We start from the raw sequence: 20,691 nt of genomic DNA on the forward strand, positions 1-20,691 counted from the left end.
TTTGGTGTTCCTTTTCATCAAAGTCCTGAGAGTCCCTACCACTGTCTCGGAGGTGTCTATCTGTCCAACGAGAGGCCGATGAAGTAAGGATTGTGCAGATTAGGCTCACTGGCGAGAGCTGTTTTTAACTTCCAGAAGGCTTTGCTGCTATTATCCACTGTTTCTTCCCCAGTTGGCCCATCTTGGACATGTTTGAGAGGGAAATTGCCACTGAGGATAAAAGAGGAACAAAACATCACAAAAATGGAAACCAACCACTGACAATGCACCTATTCATGATGTAATATGTTCAATGCATGAAGTACAAAGTTTGCATAAAGTTCATGATAATACTAGCCCACACCTTGCACTGTGGGATAATCACATTGTCATCCATAGTCATTCACGGAATGTTACAGATGTTGTTCTCAAAGGCATCAATAAATTGTGGCAACTAGATAGTTAATGCAGGGATTGGTGTTTGGTTCCCAGCTGTTCATAATCTAAATTGATAATTTGGGTGAGAAACCAAAGGTTATTTCCAAATTTGTTGATTATTCTCACAGGCAGGAAAGAGAAGGATATTAAAGATTTCAAAAGAATATGGACAACAATGATAGAAGAAAAGAACATGAGAAATGAAAAATGTGGAAACTATTTGAGGTCACCTAATTTGGTGTATAAAACAGAAAAAAATGTTTTAAATTGGTGACAGATTGGGAAATGTTAATGGTGCAGAGACTTGGAATTTCAGCTTAGAGTTTGCCTTTCCATTTCTGGAGTGAGCTTTGAATCCAGTTTACTGACCTGAACAGCTATAGTAGACACTAACTCTAAGCATTCATTCTCAGTGACTCCAAATTATTCCCTGCAAGCTTGGTATCCTGAAAGCACAGGAGTTATTTTTATGTTTAATTAATTTGAGTAAGGTGGATGTTACTGGCAAAACCAAAGTTCAATACTGTCCTTAATTTCTCTGGTGAAGTGGTGGTGAGGCAATTTTTGAAGTAAAGTAACAAAGAACTGCAGGTGCTGGTTAATACACAAAAGGACACAAAGTGCTGGAGTAACTTAGCAGGTCAGGCAGCATCTCTGGAGATCATGGACAGGTGAAGTTTCGGGTCGAGACCCTTCTTCAGATGTGAAGGCGGCAGGACTTCAAACTTGAAGTGCTCCAATCCCTTAATAACATCATGGAGCTGGCGGCCTTGCTGGAAACTGACTTTGAGCCTCACCACCGGGCCGTGGACTTACTATCGGAACCTGCGACCCCTTGCCTGGGATCGATGGACGCTCCAACCACAACCTACGGATTTCAACCGAGGAGCTCGCAGTCTCAGGGAGAGACCGATGTCGGGAAGCTCCAAAGTCACAAGAGGTTCGACCAACCCCGACCCAGGGTCCCACCTCCCGGCGCGGGGGAGCTGAGATCCCCCGATGCGGACAATTGATCGCCCCGACACAGAGGGCCCGACCGCCGGTCACGGGAGCCAGGATTGTCCCGTCAACGGATGGCTTGAGGCCCCCGACTGCAGGAGAACAAAGAAGGGAAAAGATTGAACTTTTTCTTCGCCTTCCATCATAGTGAGGAATGTGGAGGGGTCACTGTGGTGGATGTTTATGTTAAAATGTATTTTGTGTGTCGTGTTGTTTTTTATTGATTTGACTATGGCAAATCAAATTCCTTGTATGTTGCAAAACATACTTGGCTAATAAAGTTATGATTGTGTTATAATGCCAATTAAGAATGGTGTGTGACTTGAAAGTATTGGGATTTCCGTATAAATCATAGATTCATTGAATATTTAGCAATCATATCTGTGGCAGTCAAAGAAAAATGTTTGCCAGCTTAATCTGAACTTCATAAAGGGCGAGCAAGTTCTGCAGATCCTGAGGTCACCGGAGGTCTCCAACATTCACCTGCATTCACGAGGCTTTCCGGCTCTCTCCCCCCTCCTCTCTCCCCCCCCCCCCCCCCCCTCTCTTCCCCCCTCCTCTCCTCCCCCCTCCTCTCCTCCCCTCTCCTCTCCTCCCCCCGCTCTCTCTCCCCCCCCGCTCTCTCCCCCCCTCTCTCTCTTTCCCCCCCCCTCTCCTCCTCTCCTCTCCCCCCTCTCTCTCCCGTTCCCCCTCTCTCTCCCCCCCCTCTCTCTCTCCCCCCCTCTTCTCTCCCCCCCTCTTCTCTCCCCCCCCTCTCTCTCCCCCCCCTCTTCTCTCCCCCTCCTCTCTCTCCCCCCCTCCCCTCTCTCTCCTCCCCCCCTCTTCTCTCCCCCCCTCTTCTCTCCCCCCTCCTCCCTCCCCCCCTCCTCCCTCCCCCCCCCTCCTCCTCCTCTCTCCTTTACCCCCTCTCTCTCTCCCCCCCCCCCCTCCTCTACCCCCCCCTCCTCTCCCGCCCCTCCTCTCTCTCCACCTCCTCTCTCCCCACCTCCTCTCCAGTGAGGTTCGGTGAGGTCAATGGCTGGGGAGGCACTAGCTTCTAGCACATCCTAACTTAGTTGTGTGTGTGTGTGTGTGTTAGTTGTCTGTGCATGATGTGTGTGTGTTAGTTGTGTCCTTCCTCCCATCTCTCCCTCCCTCCCTCCCTCCCTCCCTTCTCACTTTTCCTCCCAGACACATCACGCACAGCCAACTAACACACACACACAACTAACACACACAACTAAAGATGATCCAGGATTTATAAAACACAACCCTTTAACTAACTCTGGAAATCTGCAGCAGTAAAAGTTATTTACACATGAACAAGGTCCCCATTTGCTTGCTCGGCATATTCAGAAATTAGAGTGGTACTTTTGCTTGTTTTTGTTGTAGTTACTTGTTAACTTCAGCAAAATATGCATATGATGTGACTTCATCTTTTATTGATGTAACTCTTGTTAATCAGTGGTTTATGGCGGCAATAAAGACATATTCTGCATTGCTGAACAATTTGCTAGATAGCATAATTATTAACGTGCTGTGACTTTCTAAAAATATGTTCCGTCTCCACTCCATGTTGGCCAGAACCAGGCAAATACCCAACTCTCCTCTGGAAACGTGCCCAATGGATCCTCTTTTACTGTGCAATTATCTGGAGGTGCTAGAAATATGGTTTGGAAGAGTGAAGCCATAACCAAGAACTGGACAGTGAGCAGAGCCAAGTAGGTGTGGCATTCTGTCAGGAAAGAATTTGGCCACAGGTGTGAAGTTTCCTCAGTGTTGCTGTATGTCAAACAAATAAAGCCCATACCCTGCTCTTCCACCACAGCAGTCCACAAACAGTTTTCTACTTTATGAGGATTGAGACTTCAGGGAAAGGGTTGAAAATGCAATGAACCCGACCCTCAGCTAAACAACCACCTTGTGTGTGGCAGCTACAAGCAGTGTGTTGACCCCGGATATGCAAGCACCAAGAATCTGCACTCGCAGAGATTTGTTCCATCCCCAGCATTGTGATTTACTGTTCTTTTCATATTGTCACAAAACATTATTTTCCATTATACTACTTGTCTCTGATGGAAATGATTGTGCAGAAAAATAACTGGCCATGAGTCAATCAGGTAATGGTCTGCAAAGAATGTTCTCGACCCTGTGAGAATAGGAAAGGGTGGAGCTTGTTGAGGGACACAGAGCAGATGGTCATTTAGCAGAATGCCTAATCAGCAGATTTGTCAAATAAACACCAAGACCTATCTTGACCAGAGTCTTAATCTCAGCAGACACTGCCCTCGAGGAAGCTGTTGTGCAGATGAAAATGTCATACATCTCTTTTCAGAGTGTGAATTTGCCATGATAGTCTTCACAGTAGTCTTTGTCAATGTTCATTCTGAACAGCCAGAGAACACAATGTGGAGTCACAACACAACATTCTGTGCTTTTCGTGCTGTTTCCAAGGACACATTGAGACAAACATTGACTGTGCCGCAAGATTACAACCCATTGAAAGGTGAGCTTGGTCTGCACAAAACATATCTGGTCTGCCAGGAGCTGTCCACAATGGAGGACCATGTGCTGCAGTACACACTAACGATTGGAATAGGCACCACAAACAGTTTAGTACTTTCCCATTACTATACACAGAGGAGATGGAATCCATTTAATAAACCTGTAGAATTGTTTACTTGTAAAATGTAAGAAAAGAGAACATAGGTTTGTAGTGAGGGAGGAAAGGTTTAAAGAGGACCTGATAAAATATGAATTATCTGCATTGGTGGAATGCTCTGCTTTGACTGCGGAAGGTGACATTGGAATCTATTGTGTTACATATTGCAAATTTTATGAATAGGATACATTTGTAAAAGTAATCATTGTGAACATATTAGTTTCCCCAGCAAAGATTTCTTTAATTTGAAGAACAATTATCTGCATACAGATTGTTTTAAGCAAATTTGTGCCCAATTGGCTTGCTCACCCTGTGATTTAATCTTCTGGATCAGCCTACAATATGGGATCTTCAAGTCAAGTTGTAACATTTATTTATATAGCACATTTAAAAAACAACTCTCGTTGGCCAAAGTGCTCTGTGTCCCTCAACACTGCATGGCAACGCCTCCGTTGCCATGCAGTGAGAACGGAGAGGTTGAGAAGGGGTTTCTTCCCAGAGGCAATTCAGACTGTAAACGCCTTTCTCACCAGGGACTAACTCTACAGAACGTTTTTCCTTCTATTATTTATTATGTAAAAGAATATGTGTGTTATGATTGTGTTTATAATTTGTTTGGTTGTTTTGTTGTTTGTCTTTTGCACAAAAGTCCGCGAGCATTGCCACTTTCATTTCACTGCACATCGCGTATGTGTGTGTGACAAATAAACTTGACTTGACTTGACTTGACTTGACTTACATTTGTTATAAGAATAGTATAAACAAACAAACTACATACATATATCCATATAGCCCTCGCTCAGTGGACGTCAGGAAAGGCTTGGGAGCATAGATACGTTTTTAGACTTGACTTAAAGGAGTCGATGGAGGGGGCAGTTCTGATGGGAAGGGGGATGCTGTTCCACAGTCTAGGAGTTGCAACCGCAAAGGCACGGTCGCCCCTAAACTTATGCCTAGACCGTGGGATATTCAGCGGCCCCAAGTCGGCCGATCTGAGGGACCTGGAGGTGGAGTGGTGGGTGAGAAGACTTTTAATGTAGGAGGGGGCAAGCCATTGAGGGCTTTGTAGACATAGAGGAGGGTCTTGAAATGTATACGGAATCGCACAGGAAGCCAGTGGATTGAGGCCAGGATCGGGGTGATGTGGTCCCTTTTTCGGGTGTCCGTCAGGAATCTCGCTGCGGTGTTTTGGACCCAGGCGAGACAGGGAAGATTGGCTGATGCCAGTGTAAAGAGAGTTGCAGTAATCTAGGCGGGAGGAGATAAATGTGTGGATGATCATTTCGAGGTCATCAAAGTGGAGGAATTGTTTTATTGTCTAAAGCTCTCCCCAATCCTCTTGGTCACCTCTTCAAAAACCTTAACTACATTTCAGAGATATGATTACCGATGCAGAAAGCCATATTGACTATACCTTATGGTGTCATAGAGCCAAATAGCATGGAAACAAGCCCAACTTACCCAAGATGGCCAAGATTTCCCATCTGCACAAGACCTACGTGCCTGCATTTGGCCCATCCCTCTAAATCTTTCCTATCGCGGTTTGCCTATCGCAATTGCGGTGGCCTCAATAGGGGTGAACATGGGGTGGGGACTGGACATTGTGCCTATGGGATGATTTTTTTTTGTCTAATTGTAGTCCTGTAGGTCTGTGTCCAATATGGCTGCCGTGAAGAGAGAGTGTATGCTGGCGCGCTTTGGTTGCCGCTGCTCTCTCTTCACACTGTGTTTTCGATTTTCTGTTTTTGGATTGAATTCTGTTTTTAATTTGTGTCTCTGTGATGTCTTTATTACTTGTTTTATTCCGATTATATGTTTTCATTCCGATTACTATGTAAGGTGTCCTTGAGGTGTCTGAAAGGCGCCCATTAAATAAAATGTATTATTATTATTATTATTATTATTATCTCTGTACTTGTACAAATTTCTTTTAAATATTGTTATAGTACCTGCCTCAACTACCTCCTCTGGCAGCTTGTTCCATATATCCACCATACTCTGTGTGAAAAAGTTTCCCCTCAGGTTCCTATCAAATCTTTCTCCTCTCACCTTAAACCACGTCCTCTCGTTCTTGATTCCTTTACTCTGGGGGAAAGATTCTGTGCATCTATCCTATCTATTCCCGTCATGATCTTATCAACCTGACATGCCTCTTTTCACGGACTGGAGCCTCGGTATCCCTTGTCAGCTAGAATTCCCAAATCTTGCCAGTCTTGCCTTCACTCTAACAGGACCATGTTGACTGTAAACTCTTCCTTTCTCACTCTTAAAAGCATCTCACTTGCCAGATGTCCCTTTATCTGCTACCAGCCTCTCCCAATCAATCTTTGTAAGTTCTTGTTGAATGCCATTAAAATAAGGCTTGCCCCAATTTAGGACTTTAAACTTTGGGACTATTCTAATCTCTTTCCATAACTATTTAAAAACTAATAGAATTATAGTCCCAAAATGCTAAATAAAACGTGACCTATTCCTTTTCTCCAGAGTTGCTGCCTGACCCACTGAGTTACTCCAGCATTTTGTGTCCATCTTCGGTGTAAACCAGCATTTGCTGTTCCTTCTTACTCATGATCCAGTTAGCTAGCTCTACCTGGATTCCATGCAAGTTAACCTTCCAGAGCAGCCTACCATGCAGAAACTTATCAAAGGATTGCTGAAGTCAATATAGATAACATCTAAGGCCTTGCCCCGGTCAACCTTTTTCATTTCCTGTTCAAAAAACTCGTAATTCATAATCTCCCACATACAAAACCATGCGACATATCAGTCCGTCTATCTAAGTCTGTCCGAAGAAGGGTTTCAGCCCGAAACGTTGCCTATTTTCTTCGCTCCATAGATGCTGCTGCACCCGTTGGGTTTCTCCAGCACCTTTGTCTACCCTGTCTAGCCAAATGCATATAGATCTTATCTCTCAGAATCTTCTCCAGAACTTGTCTACCACAGATGTTAGACTCACTGGTCTATATTCCAAAGCAATTCCTTGCAGCCCTTCTTAAATAGAAGCATAACAATAGTCACCCTACAGTCATCTGGCACCTCACCTGTGTATACCGTTGATTCATATATCTCGGCCATGTCTCCTGCAATTTCTTCTCTAGCTTCTTACTACGTCCTCGGATATGTCCGAGAGGTTGAACAAACTTGAATTGTTTTCTCCGAGAATTGTTCCGAGACTGAGAGGAAACCTTTTAGAAGGATATATAATTCTATTCATTTTTCCCAGGGTGGAAATGGCACTAGACTATAAGACATTGCTTTCAGGTCAATGTGCAGGGCAAGTTTCACAGAGGGTGCTATGGAAGATGCTGCCAGGAATGGTGGTGGAGGTAGATATGACAGTGGCGTTTAAGAGGCTTTTAGATAGACACATGAATATGGAGGAAATGAGGGATATGGGTCACATGCAGGCAGAGGAGATTAGTTTAGCTTGACATCATGTTAGGCACCGATGTTGTGGGCCAAAGTGCCTGTTCCTGTGCGACATCCTCCTATGTTCTATGCTAGACAAACTCAGCGGGTCTGTGGAGGGATATGGACAGATGATATTTCTAGTCAAGACCCTTCTGACAGAAGAAGAATTTTTTGTCTGAAGTAGGATCCCAACCTGAAAAGATGTGTGGCCACGTCCTTCCGCAGATACTGCCTGACCCGCTGAGATCCCCCAGCACTTTGGTTTTTGCTTACATCAATATTTTAATCAGTTATGACCACAGCAGTGACAGCTTTGTGAAGATATACAGGGTGTTTACCAGATCACCCATCCTTGTTTAATAATTAAACCTTGTACAAGCTAGAAGAAGCATTTTTACAGCCGTTTTTTGGTGGTGGTTTATATAGTACGGTTCTCTGCGGGTTATTCCTGGCAGTGTCCTTCATTGTGAAGATGTTGTTTGTGCTTCTGCTTATTGTTTCTAATCCTTCAGTGGCTGCAGGGTCTGGAGCTGTAGCACCAGGTCAACTCTGTTCCAAAGGTATGTCACACTCTACTGGAACTCCACATTTTGTGAATTTAGAGGTTTTATACTTTTATCAATGTAATTAAGTGATACACTGCGGAAACTAATCATATCATTTTACTATTGGTGTCACTTAATTTCAGAATTTTTGACCTAATTACGTTATTCAATTTCAAATCAGACTTTAAATCCCAATCAGGAATGACTTAAAGTCACAATGTTATACACTTGGTATATTTTAGCTGCTCCTCCTTTGGCTGCTACTTAGTAAAATGAAAACTGGAAAGACTTTTAACACTATTTGTGAATGCACAATGAGCCAATTCAACCTGAAATGTCACCTATTAATGCCCTCCAGAGATATTCCCTGACCCGCTGAGTATCTCCAGCACTTTGTGTTTTATTTGTAAGCCAGCATCTGCAGTTCCTTGTGTCCCCAGTCTCCTGTAGTACTGTATGGAAAATCAGTAAAAATCTTAGGAATGAGATTTCAATTCACTAGTTCCTGAGTCAGACAACAAAACTGTCAGCTGAAGAGAGCTGAGCGAGTATTGTAAATGTATTCAGCAATGCAGGGAATCGTTTGGACAAACATTTGCTTTTCTGTGTGAGTTTGATATTTTTTTAAATTATTATTCATTTCAGATTCATCTGATGCTTTTAAAGTGCGAATCAGCCTGAAGACAGCTCTTGGAGATGAGGCTGTAAGTTCATCTTTATTGGAGATGTATGTGATAACATGCAGTAATCAAGGGTAATTTTAATCTGAATATAAAGATGGAAAACTAAATGACTGCTAACAAGTAGAGGATGAATTCATGGAATATACCTGAGATGATCTTTTCGTACACCAACATTGGAACAGACTATTTTAGATTGTACTCTGTTATGAGAAACACTCAGTTAATGATCTAGTTGCAATAATTCAATTTCAATAGTAAATTAGTTCAACCTGAAGCTAGATTCTCAATCCAAACAAAATAAATGATGAAAGTTTGAGGGCAAGTTGGTTGGGAAGACTGGGTAACTAAATTGAAGAGTGTGCTAGAACATAGAACATTTCAGCACGCGAATAGGCCATTCTTAAAAATCTCTTAAATGCCGCTATTGTATCTCCCTCCACCACCACTCCAGGCAGCTTGTTACTACCCTTTGTGTAAAAACTGGCCCACATATCTCCTTTAAACTGACCCCCTCTAAACTTTGCCCTCTAGTATTTCCAGCCTTGTATAAAGGTTCTGACTGTCTACCCTGTATATATCATTTTATATACTACAATCTGATCTTCCCTCAATCTCCGGTGAACCAGGAAAAACAATCCATGTCTGTCCAGCTCCTCACTGTAGCTGATGCAGGCATCACTCTGGTAATCCTCCTCTGCACCCTCTCCAAAGACTCCTCTAATGGGGTGACTAAATCCCATGGGTTGATAATTTTTTGGGACCCTGGAGAGCCATGGAGTGTCAGTCCGATTAATAACTTCCTGCATTTTAGAAGAACCATGGTATGTGGTGATAGGATAGAAATGTGTTGCTGCAGAAGAACAACTATGATTTTGCTAAATGGTACACAGGTCCAAGGGACCGAATGGCTGACTTCTGCCAATATTTCTTACCTTCTTATTATAGTTCATTGGATAAATAGGGAGGGAATAATTTCTCCGGTGAGGCTCAGAGTTTAAGAGTTAAGCTATGGATCAAAGGCCATGTCAGGAAGCAGTTTACATGCAAAGAGAAGTAGACATCTGAAATGCTCTCCTCAAAAGCAGTACAAAACCTAAGGATCAACTGAAAACTTCAGAACTGAAATGGATAAATCATTGTTATGCATGGACATTCAGAGTTATGAAACCCAAGCAAGTGGATGGAATTAAGATACACTTCAATGTATCTTAAGGGCAAAACAGATAGACACTGCTCCTCCTACATAAATGGTGATTGATAAAAGTTTAGCTGAACTTCATTGCTCTATGTATAAACCCAGGAATCCAGGTCATGTTTACATATTCAGCCACATATCCTTTTGGACTTATATTTAGATGCGAAGCAGCTCTGCACTAGGTAACTGATTGTGAGATTGTTGAATATTTTCAATGATTGTTGGAAACCCATTAACCTCGTCATAACGTCCAATGGAAACAATTCCAGTGAGAGTCTTCCAGCTCTGTTGATTCAGCACATTTTGTGCATTGCAAGGTTTTTAAACATAATCACTGAAGCAGCAAAAGTGATAATCCTGTGAGTTAATCTCTGTCCTACACGAAGCAGGCGCTGAACATGTTAAACATTACTACTTGTGTTTCCTTTTGGAAAGCTGAGATCTTAAAGCTGGCCTGATGGTTTTATTTCTTGTTCAATGACAGTATGATTGGGATGAGAGCGAACAATTCTACTTTCAAGCAACAGTAGCATATGGTATGAGAAAATCAATGAATAAACCATTTAAGTGAGTATTTCATTAAGTGAATCACGGGGCCATGCTTTGATTCTCACTCTTCTCCTATTACATCTCAGTATCATAGCCGAGGTATACTGTTAATTGTTAACAACTAACATATAATGTAATGAATTTTTGAAGACTCAGTAAAAATTCACTTTGCAGACTGCTGGAGTGCCACAGCAAGCCAGGCAGCATTTGTGCAGGAAATGGGATGACCATATTTTAGGTCATAACCCTTCTTTAGTTTAGTTTAGTTTAGCCTGGAGGAAAGCAGCGGAGTAGTAAAGTGGAAACAAAATGAAATCAAGATTCCTGCATTTGTATTCTCCTGTATCTCCAGAAATTCAAGTTAGTTTACAACCAGCAAGATGGTGTTGTCGTGTAGCCATTCTTTTGCATGCTGGTTCCAGAAGAGGATCTACTATCATCCATTCCAATGTTCCACTCTTTTAAATCTCTATTCAATTATAAATCTATCACAATTTCTAACAATACTAACAATATATTCTCTTTAATTTTCTCCCAGGTCGGCCCTTGCACTTTTTATCTGCACAAGTTTCTCTATTACTACTACTAATAATAATAATAAATTTTATTTATGGGCGCCTTTCAAGAGTCTCAAGGACACCTTACAAAAATTTAGCAAGTAGAGGAAAAACATGTAAGCGGAATGAAATAAATAGTAGAGACATGACTAGTACACAAAGTAAAGACAGAATTCAATTCAAAATACAATATGAGGCAATTCAAGCACAGATGAAAATGGAGGGGGACGTGGGGCTAAGGATAGGCAGAGGTGAAGAGATGGGTCTTGATGCGGGACTGGAAGATGGTGAGGGACACGGAATTGCGGATCAGTTGGGGGAGGGAATTCCAGAGCCTGGGAGCTGCCCTGGAGAAGGCTCTGTCCCCAAAACTGCGGAGGTTGGATTTGTGGATGGAGAGGAGACCGGCTGATGTGGATCTGAGGGACCGTGAGGGTTGGTAAGGGGAGAGGAGGTCAGTGAGATATGGGGGGGGCCAGATGGTGGAGGGCTTTGTAGGTGAGGACCAGGATTTTGTAGGTGATCCGGTGGGAGATGGGAAGCCAGTGAAGTTGTTTAAGGACTGGAGTGATGTGATGCCAGGATTTGGTGTGGGTGATGAGTCAGGCAGCTGCGTTCTGGACCAGTTGGAGTCGGTTGATGTAGGTGGAGCTGATGCCAAGGAGAAATGAGTTGCAGTAGTTCAGTCAGGAGGAGATGAAGGCATGGATGAGTCTTTCAGCAGCGGGAGGTGTGAGAGAGGGTCTGATTTTGGCGATGTTGCGGAGGTGAAAGAAGGAGGTTTTAATGACATGGCGGATGTGAGGCTCAAGGGAGAGGGTGGAATCAAAGATCACGCCAAGGTTGCGGGCCTGGGGAGATGGGGAGACAGTGGTGCCGTCGATGGTGAGAGTGGGGTTATTGATTTTGCTGAGTGTGGATTTGGAGCCTATGAGGAGGAATTCATTACTGAATATTACTGTAATGCTGTACTACTATATTCTGCACTCTGGGATTTTTTTCTCTGGACTACCTGTTATACTTGTGTATGGACACAATAAGCTGGAGTAACACTTCAGACTCGACCCCAAACATCATCCATTCCTTCTCTCCAGAGATGCTGCATGTCCCGCTAAGTTACTCCAGCTTTTTGTGTCTGTCTTCGGTTTGAACCAGCATCTGCAGTTCATTCCAACACTTACTTGGGTATGGCGTGATTGTATTCATGTATAGTAGGGTTTGACCAAACAACATGCATACAATTAAAATAATTGTATCTTGGTACATTTGACAATGATGAGCTGATACCAATAACCATGTGGAGCTCCTAATACCAGCCCCTAAGGATTGGGAGTGGTCAATATTAGTTCCCGGGGTCGCAGTGGGATCATTATCCATCATTGAGTCTGACAGAAATAAATTCCAGGAAGAGGGTGTGATTTATATGAATCCTGGAGTGAATCTGGTTGCTCTCAGTACCTGGGGAGTTACTGTGGTTGATATCAGTCCCGAGACAAAGAGTGTGGTTAATATCAGTCCCTGGGGAGTGTCTGTAGTTAATATAAATCCCTGGAGGTTGAGTGTGCTCAATATATCTCTGGAGAATGGATGGCATCAACTCAGGCCTTGAGGAGTGTATGCATTTGATATTGGACTTGGATGTCTGGGTGCTCTTTGGTACCATTCTATAACAAATTGGTTGCAATCTCTCTCAATGTGATTTAATCAGCTCTGTGGCTGATTTTGTTGATATTGGCCAGCACTCAACCTCCATCCAGGTCTGACCCTACTCTCTTTTGACTCTTCCTTCCCATTTCTCCCATTCTGGTCTATTTTAATTGCGTGGATATGTTTATGAAATTGCCTCAATGTCTGCAGGTGGCAGTGTGCAGTAACCTTCAACACTGTTTTACTTTCTCTAGAGAAGTCAAAAACAGTGACCATTTTTTGTAACTGATGGTTCCAAAACAACAGAAAAATTAAATGGGGGAATGGTATTTCTCTGAAAATCAATTCAATGAGCCAAATAGCCCCCCTCCATGTTATTAGGAAATGTAATAAAGGAAACGTCAAAATAGCAACATCTATCTGGGATGCTCTGTTCTTTAGAGGCAGTAATTTAGTTCATTTAAGGTTTTAGCCATATAGCTTTCAAAATTCTTGGTTTCTGTAACAATAATGTTTGGAGCATCTACATTCTAAAATGTGTCATGAATATTATCATATACTCTATTATGAGGGAATAAAGTTCATTTGTTTTATGATAAGGATTCCAAAAATACTCTACTTTAGCTGTAAATCAGTTGCAGATTGCCTTAAACTCCGCTATAAAAATATTGAAGTATGACATTTTGTTTTCTGACATAAAGTATATTAAGTATTAGGTAAGTATATTTCTTGCATATACCTTGCTTATTTCTTGCAAGACCTGGTAATGTTCTGGATTTCTCAGGAAGCTGGTAGTTCTTCTCAATCCCCCAATTTGAATAGATAGGATTCTGTCTTATACAGATTATTTTCAAAAGAGATTGTACCTTCTCAAGAGACTTAGCAAATCCTAATCCGGTGAAGAAATGAAGATATACCCAAAGTTATCTCTGTATGTGTAAGACCTGATAAAGCCCCAGAAGTTAATTATAGTCTGTGAATTATTATCAAGCATTGATTGGGAATCAATGAACAGAACAGGAATTAGGTTGAAGGGAATCAAGGCAAAGAGTGATGGGCGCTAAGGTAGCAGCAGTGAAGGATCTGTTGATTTCAAGAGAAAATGCATATTGTAATATTGATGAATGTAGCAGGGTGGAAAAGTTTTTTTATATGTTACCTCTGCTGTCATTTGAATGAGCTGGACACCAGGTAACAGAGGGCCTGCACATAATTAACATAGCATTTATGCTTTCGGAGACATGTGTAAACTTGGTTAATGTCATGCTTAGTTTAGTTTAATTTAGAGATACTGTGTGGAAATAAACGCTTTGGCGCACCGTGTCCATGCCGACCAACGATCAACCGTTCACGCTAGTTCTATCCAACACACTAGGGACAATTTATAGTAGCCAATTAACCTACAAACCTGCACGTCTTTAGAATGTAGGAGGAAACCAGTGCACCCAGAGAAAACCCACGAGGTCACAGGGAGAACATACAAACTCTGTACAGACAGTATCCATAGTCAGGACTGAACCTAGGTCTCTGGCACTGTAAGGCAGCATCTCGACTACTGCACCACTGTGCCGCACTAGCACTGCAGAGTGGAATTTTTACACCTTCAGAATTGCAAATTTCAGCGTTGTCTGAACAACATTCCAGATCAAAATGTTTCTTGCGGTTTACTTTCCCAATGCACAATATTCTAATATTTCGATTACATGCATCTTTTAGTATAAATACATTGAAGCCAACAGGACCATGTTGCAATGTGCCTTAAATATTTTATATTCTCAATGCATATCTGCAAAATATTTCTCTGGCCACAGTCTTCAGTTATGGTTTCTGTTTAAGTAAAGTTAACAAACAATTGTAGTTAAATAGGGAGAAAGCATGTTGAAGTTATGCCCATTGCTGTTTTTATAGTGTGTCCGATGTGCACATATGTGAGGAAACAAAAAGGATCTCATTTTATTTTGTGGTGACAGATCCACATACAGCATTGAAACCTCTTCCCAAGACACATGTGGAAAAAGCAATCAGGTAGGCTTTACACTGTTTGAACACTACGTATCACTTACTTGTGATTAATTAGCTTAATCTTTCAATTAACATTCTGTTTTGGTCATTTCAGAATGGTCAGAGCCAGATTCAATAATGCCTTTTCTCTGGATGACAACACACTGGAGTTTATTGGTATTGAACCTACCTTAGCCCCAGCCTGGGAGCAACCTGTCACTGTGTGGCTGATCATTTTTGGTATCATCATGGGCTTGATAGTATTTGGTTTAATTATGATAATTGTGACCGGCCATCGAGAAAAAATGAGGTAAGTATTTCAAAACATATATTTCCCTCTTCCATCCAGGATCAAACAGTTGGGGAATGAGGGGGATTTATGAAGGAGTTTCTCCCTGGGTTAAATGATGAATGCAAAGTCCTTGTGAACCATCTGTGCAGTTCTAGTTGCTCCATTGCTGGAAGGGTGTGGGGGGGGGGGGGGGGGGGGGGGGGGGGGGGGTTAGAATATGAGGTGCTCTCTCCCCTCTTCCCTGTGCCCAATCTACTTGCATGCAAAATTAGGTAACTGACCAACAACCCCTCTCTTTTTTCTCCTCTCTTCCCTCTGCCCACCAGGATGCGCACCCATTTCTCCCACTATCCCACCACCCGTTCCCCTTCCCAGAGTCCCCTTCCATCTCCATCCTTTCCGCTGGCTTCCCATTTCATGTCTCTTCTCTCCTTATTCGCAGAAATTTGTTTTCATCTCTGACCATCGTCCAACTACAGTATCTGCTAATTATACCCCCATCACCTGTACCCACATGTCACTTGCCTGGCTTTGTCCCACCCCCACCCCCACCTCTCCTCCAGCTTTTCCTCTTCACTACGATCAATCTGCAGAAGGATCGTGACCCGAAACATCGCCATGTCCTCCAAGGATCCTAAAAGCAAGAGTGGAGTCTGGTGCAGTACTTAAACATTAGCCAATCGATCATTCATCGTGAAGCTAGAATAACCTTGGAACACTTGCTTCTTCAGGCTTCTGTTAACACACTGCAGTGTGGGACAAGGAACCTATTGATGTTTGATGCCATTGCATAGTGTACATTAGAGAGTTATAAGCAAAGTGAACTGTGAATTATCAGTCACTAATTCTACCCTCAACCCACACGTAGGAAGGTTCCAGAACAACTCATCAATGCTGGCTCCACTATGGGGCACAAACACAAGTATACAAAATTATAATTAACATAGATAGAGATTCCCAGGATGGAAATGTTAAGCACTAGAGGGGATAACTTTATGGTGAGAGAGCAAAGTTTAAAGGAGATATGCGGGGCACATTTTTAGTGGTGGGTGCCCGAAACACACGCTGCCAGGGGTGGTGGAGGCAGATACGCCATTGATGTTTAAGAGGCTTTTAGGTGAACACATGTATATGCACGGTAGGGAGGAACATGGATATTGTGCAGAGATTACAGTAATTTAACCTGTCATCATGTTTGGCACAGATATTGTGAGCTGAAGAACCTGTTCCTGTGCTGTACTGTTCAATGTTAAGTCATGCCTCGTGCAATATGAGCTGAGTGAACTGTGCCTCAAATCTGCTCCATCAATTAAACCAAAGGCTGATCTTGTGCTTCTGCTCTGCTTTCCTATCCTCAAATGTTCTGATTTATTTAAACCCAAATAGCTATCCCTCTCAACTTTGAATGTGGACAACAACCCATCATTCTTAGCCCTCCGAGGTAGAAAATTCTAAAGATTTGTAGCCCTCTGTGAAAATTAATTTCTACGTATACAACATAGAAACAGGCTCTTCGACCCACCGTGTCCATGCAAACCAAGTTGCCACACTGGGCTTGTCCCAATTGCCTGCATTTAGCCCATAGCCCTCAAAACAGCTCCTAACCAGTTCCGATCCTCTCCAAGTATCTTTTAAAAGTCATATTATATCTGCTTCCATGGCTTTTTGTGGCACTTCATTCCAGGTATGGACTCCCCTCAGCATGAAAAGGTTTCCCTGAGGTCTCTCTTAAAAAGCTCCCATCTCATCAAGTCATTGCTCTCTAGTTTTAGAATCTTCTCTCCAGAGAAAAAGACTGTGAGCATTCACTATATCCATGCCCCTCATGATATTGTACACCTCAATAAGGTCACCCCTCAGCCTCCTATTACCTAAAGGGGAATGGCAAGTGGTAATCAGGAGAAGGCTTCCTTGCCTATGTTTGTCCTAATGCCATAAGACTTTGTGGAATGTTGAAACAATGTTAAGGACTCCAATGCTATGGTGGTCCTGCTCTTCCAGTGGCTCAGGATGTATCCAAGGATTTGATGAAACATAGAAACATAGAAAATAGGTGCAGGAGTAGGCCATTCGGCCCTTCGAGCTTGCACAGCCATTCAATATGATCATGGCTGATCATCCAACTCAGTATCCTGTACCCGCCTTCTCTCCATACCCCCTGATCCCTTTAGCTACAAGGGCCACATCTAACCCTCTTAAATATGAACTGGCCTCAACTACCTTCTGTGGCAGAGAGTTCCAGAGATTCACCACTCTCTGTGGGAGGGACTCTAGCTCAAAATATAACCATCACTAAGTCGTTGCTGTTTAAATTGTATCTTTCGGCATTTATGCGGTTGGCATTGATAGTTGACCAGGCTGGAAGTACCCTTGATTTACTACAATATGGTGGCTGGGTCAAAGATAGATGGGGTCAATTAAAGGGTTCTTCATTTTCACTGCAGTTTGAACTTTCAGTTAAAATTATTTCCTTGACTTATTTCAAATCTCCACAAGCCACTGTTTGTGTACTGTTGGCACAAATGCTAAATCCATGATTTTTATTATGGCTGCACCTCCGTGTTTATGTCATTAACATTCACGCAAGAGTGGAATCTGGATCATAGGTTTTATTGGACATGCAATCAGTGGGTCCAATGTTCAAAAGCGAATGTTTAACGCAAAAAATCAGTGCTAGCATTGAACAAGAAATTATTTGTTTACTATTTCTAAAAAAAATCATCAATCTCAATTTGAAATTGAGCAACTGGCTTCTGGCAAACTGTATTTGCTCAATAATTGTAAACCATTAGCACGATGAGAACAGCAGATGTTGAAAGAATCACAGAATGATCCAACACCAAAAACAACTTGCATTTACGCAGCAACCTTTACAACAGCAAAGCATTCCAAGCGCTACATTGGAGCAATATGAAACTAAATAATACTAAGCAACATAATTTAAAGGGTAAATGATCAGAAACTTGATCAAAGGTTGATTTTAAAGGGGAAATAAGAAGGAGAATCAATGAGTCAGAAATGTATGGAATAGAAGGAAGACATTTACAATCTTGCCCTTGATTTAGTGGCTAACATAGTCTTACATCTCTTATAAAAGTTAACCCCCAGCATATCTTTCCTGCTTCAACTCCAAATTGTCCCGATGAAATCACAACAGGAAACAAATTAAAGAAGCATTTTTTTAATTAGGTTTGACGGCAAATCCTACATTGGAATTACGTTTTAAACTGAGTTCAAATAAAAGCAATGAATCCGAGTTGGAGAGAGTTTATTCGAACCATGCATAATCACATATATTTTCTCTAATGTACCTTTGCTATTGTAGGAAAGCAAAAGCTGCTGAAAAGGAAGAAGAAAATGAAGAAGAAAATTTCAAAGGGGCTGAGAATGGAATCCACTGCAGAACACTGGGAGGGAGTGAAGGATGTCAAAATGAAGCATTCCGTCCAGATGATGATAGCTTAACAACACTATAAAATCAGCTCTGCCCTACCATCCATGCAGGCCATTGCAGCCTTAAGTACATTAATGGTAGAATTAACTCAGTAAGTAAGTGTTATTAAAATTAAACACCAACCCTTAAATCAGTTCAGTTTTACTTATAATTTTCTTTTTAGAGAGTACATTTGCTTCATGTTGAATGAAGATAGATGTGTAGCAATGTTAAACATTGCAGCAAATCCGTAATTGCTAAATTTGTGTCTAAAGTTGGAGTCTTGCTTATCTTTCTTTATTGTACTGAATACTGATCACTTAAGAGAATATTAACCTGGTTCATGGTGAGGGACTGCATATAGTATTCTTGCTTTCATAGGTCGGGACATTGAGTGTGAGAGTCAGGAAGTCATGGTGCAGCTTTATCAGACTTTGGTTAGACTACATTTGGAGTATTGCGTGCAGTTCTATTCACTCCATTACAGGAAGGATGTGAAGGCTTTGAAAAGGAGGCAGAGGAGGTTTACCAAAATAATATCTGGTTTAAAGGGTTTAGCTAAAGGGAGAGGTTGGAATGATTTGAATAGTTTTGTCTGGAACGCCAGAGGTTGCAGAGAGACCAAGTAATAGGTAAAATTATGAGGCACAGGTAGGATAAACAGTCCTTCCCAGGATGGAAAAATTAATTACTAAAGGGCATAGTTTAAAGTTGAGAGTGGTAAAGTTTAATTTTTACACAGAGAGTGTTGAGTGCCTGGAATGCGCTGCTGGGGATGGTGGTTGAGGCAGGCACAATAGTGGCATTTAAAAGACTTAGATAGGCGCATGGATATGCAGGAAATGGAGGGATATGGGTTGTGCGCAGGCAGATAAGAGTTGGTTTTGTCATCAGGCTCGACACAGACATTGTGAGCCTAAGGGCCTGCTTTCGTGCTGTACTGTTCTACGATCTATGTTTTGTGTTCTAAATATTGGCTTTGCAATTAAACCATGCCAGCTCAACTTCAAGCAGTTGTCTCTGTCAATCTATTTTTCCATGTTTAATTTTTGTGTTTTTTCACTTCAAGTATACTTTTAATTAAAATTCTATAATTAATTAAACATGCTATAGTTATTTTAGTTATTTTATATTATTTTGGCGTATATGTAATGGTACATTTTCAAATAAAATAAAAAATATATAAAGAAAAAATGTAAAATAATAGGCCTGTAGGATAATTGGCTTGGCATAATTGTAAATTATCCCTAGTGTGGGTGGGATAGTGTTAGTGTGTGGGGATCATTGGTTGGGCAGACTCTGTGGGCCGAAGGGCCTGCTTCTGCGCTGTTTCACTAAATTAAAGTAAGCTCCATTTCAGTCATCAACATGCTTTAACCCTTGCATTACATTCCACCCCTTGGAGTTGTCTGTCTACAGCATGCATATAACTGTGTTACGATACGATTGTTGCCATGATTATACAGCTAGCTCTTCTATCTTCCTAATCTACAAACCTTGCAATGGGATAACATATGTAGTTTCTTAAGTTGTCATCTAAAAAATATAAAGAACAATATATTGTAATATGCGTATAATACAAAGCCTAACAATCACATGTGAAATAACGCAATCCATGGATGAACTTCAATATTCATTCCCTAGTTTCACATTTGTGCCCATCAACTTGAGTTCTGCAATTCCTCTACCATATTGCGTTTGTGTAATATTTCTTCCTTTTTGTGATTAGCCCACTGGTTGATAAATCCCAATACTTTGAAGTCTCAGATATTATCCAATCTCAGATAAGCAGCGTTCAAAGTTTTTCAGCGAAGTGCTTGTGTTAATGTAGATTCAAGTTCCAAAGCTCTAACTTGGAAAGTTTCTGACTACTGCTTATGTAGGCTGCCCAACCAATGATCCCCACACACTGACTACTGCTTATGTAGGCTGGCTCTAGTTCTGTCTCTCTCTTTCTCTCTCTTTCTCTCTCTTTCTCTCTCTTTCTCTCTCTCTTGATCTCTCCAGTGAGTCCAAGTTTCAAACGTTTTGTCACACTTTGCATTCCACAAGTGCACATAGTATATGTTTGTTCAGTCCTTTAGATAATTCTGGGCCAATGCCTGACAAATCAAATCATCCCAAGCATTTAGACACAAGGAACTGCAGATGCTAGAATCTTGAGCAAAACAAAATGTGTTGGAGGAACTCAATGTGTCAGGCACCAACTATGGAAGGTTTGAAGAAGGTCCCCGACCTGAAACATTGTCCATTCCCTACAGGATGCTGCCTGGCTCGCTGAGTTCCTCCAACACAAAGGACAAAGGACATTTATTGTCACA

At 41.8% G+C, this 20,691-nt stretch overlaps 1 protein-coding gene across 1 annotated transcript; it reads left to right on the top strand.

The window, feature by feature from the left end:
* The first annotated feature begins 3,087 nt into the window (after window positions 1–3,087).
* Window positions 3,088–20,229, top strand: cltrn (collectrin, amino acid transport regulator). The gene is made up of 6 exons (XM_055644762.1): window positions 3,088–3,901; window positions 8,659–8,717; window positions 10,376–10,458; window positions 14,553–14,669; window positions 14,761–14,955; window positions 18,263–20,229. The coding sequence occupies exons 1-6, from the start codon at window positions 3,607–3,609 to the stop codon at window positions 18,411–18,413; spliced, it is 900 nt and encodes a 299-aa protein (XP_055500737.1). The 5' UTR covers window positions 3,088–3,606; the 3' UTR covers window positions 18,414–20,229.
* The last annotated feature ends 462 nt before the right edge of the window (window positions 20,230–20,691 follow it).

Source organism: Leucoraja erinacea, chromosome 13 (assembly GCF_028641065.1).
Source record: "Leucoraja erinacea ecotype New England chromosome 13, Leri_hhj_1, whole genome shotgun sequence".
Lineage (NCBI taxonomy): Eukaryota > Metazoa > Chordata > Chondrichthyes > Rajiformes > Rajidae > Leucoraja > Leucoraja erinaceus.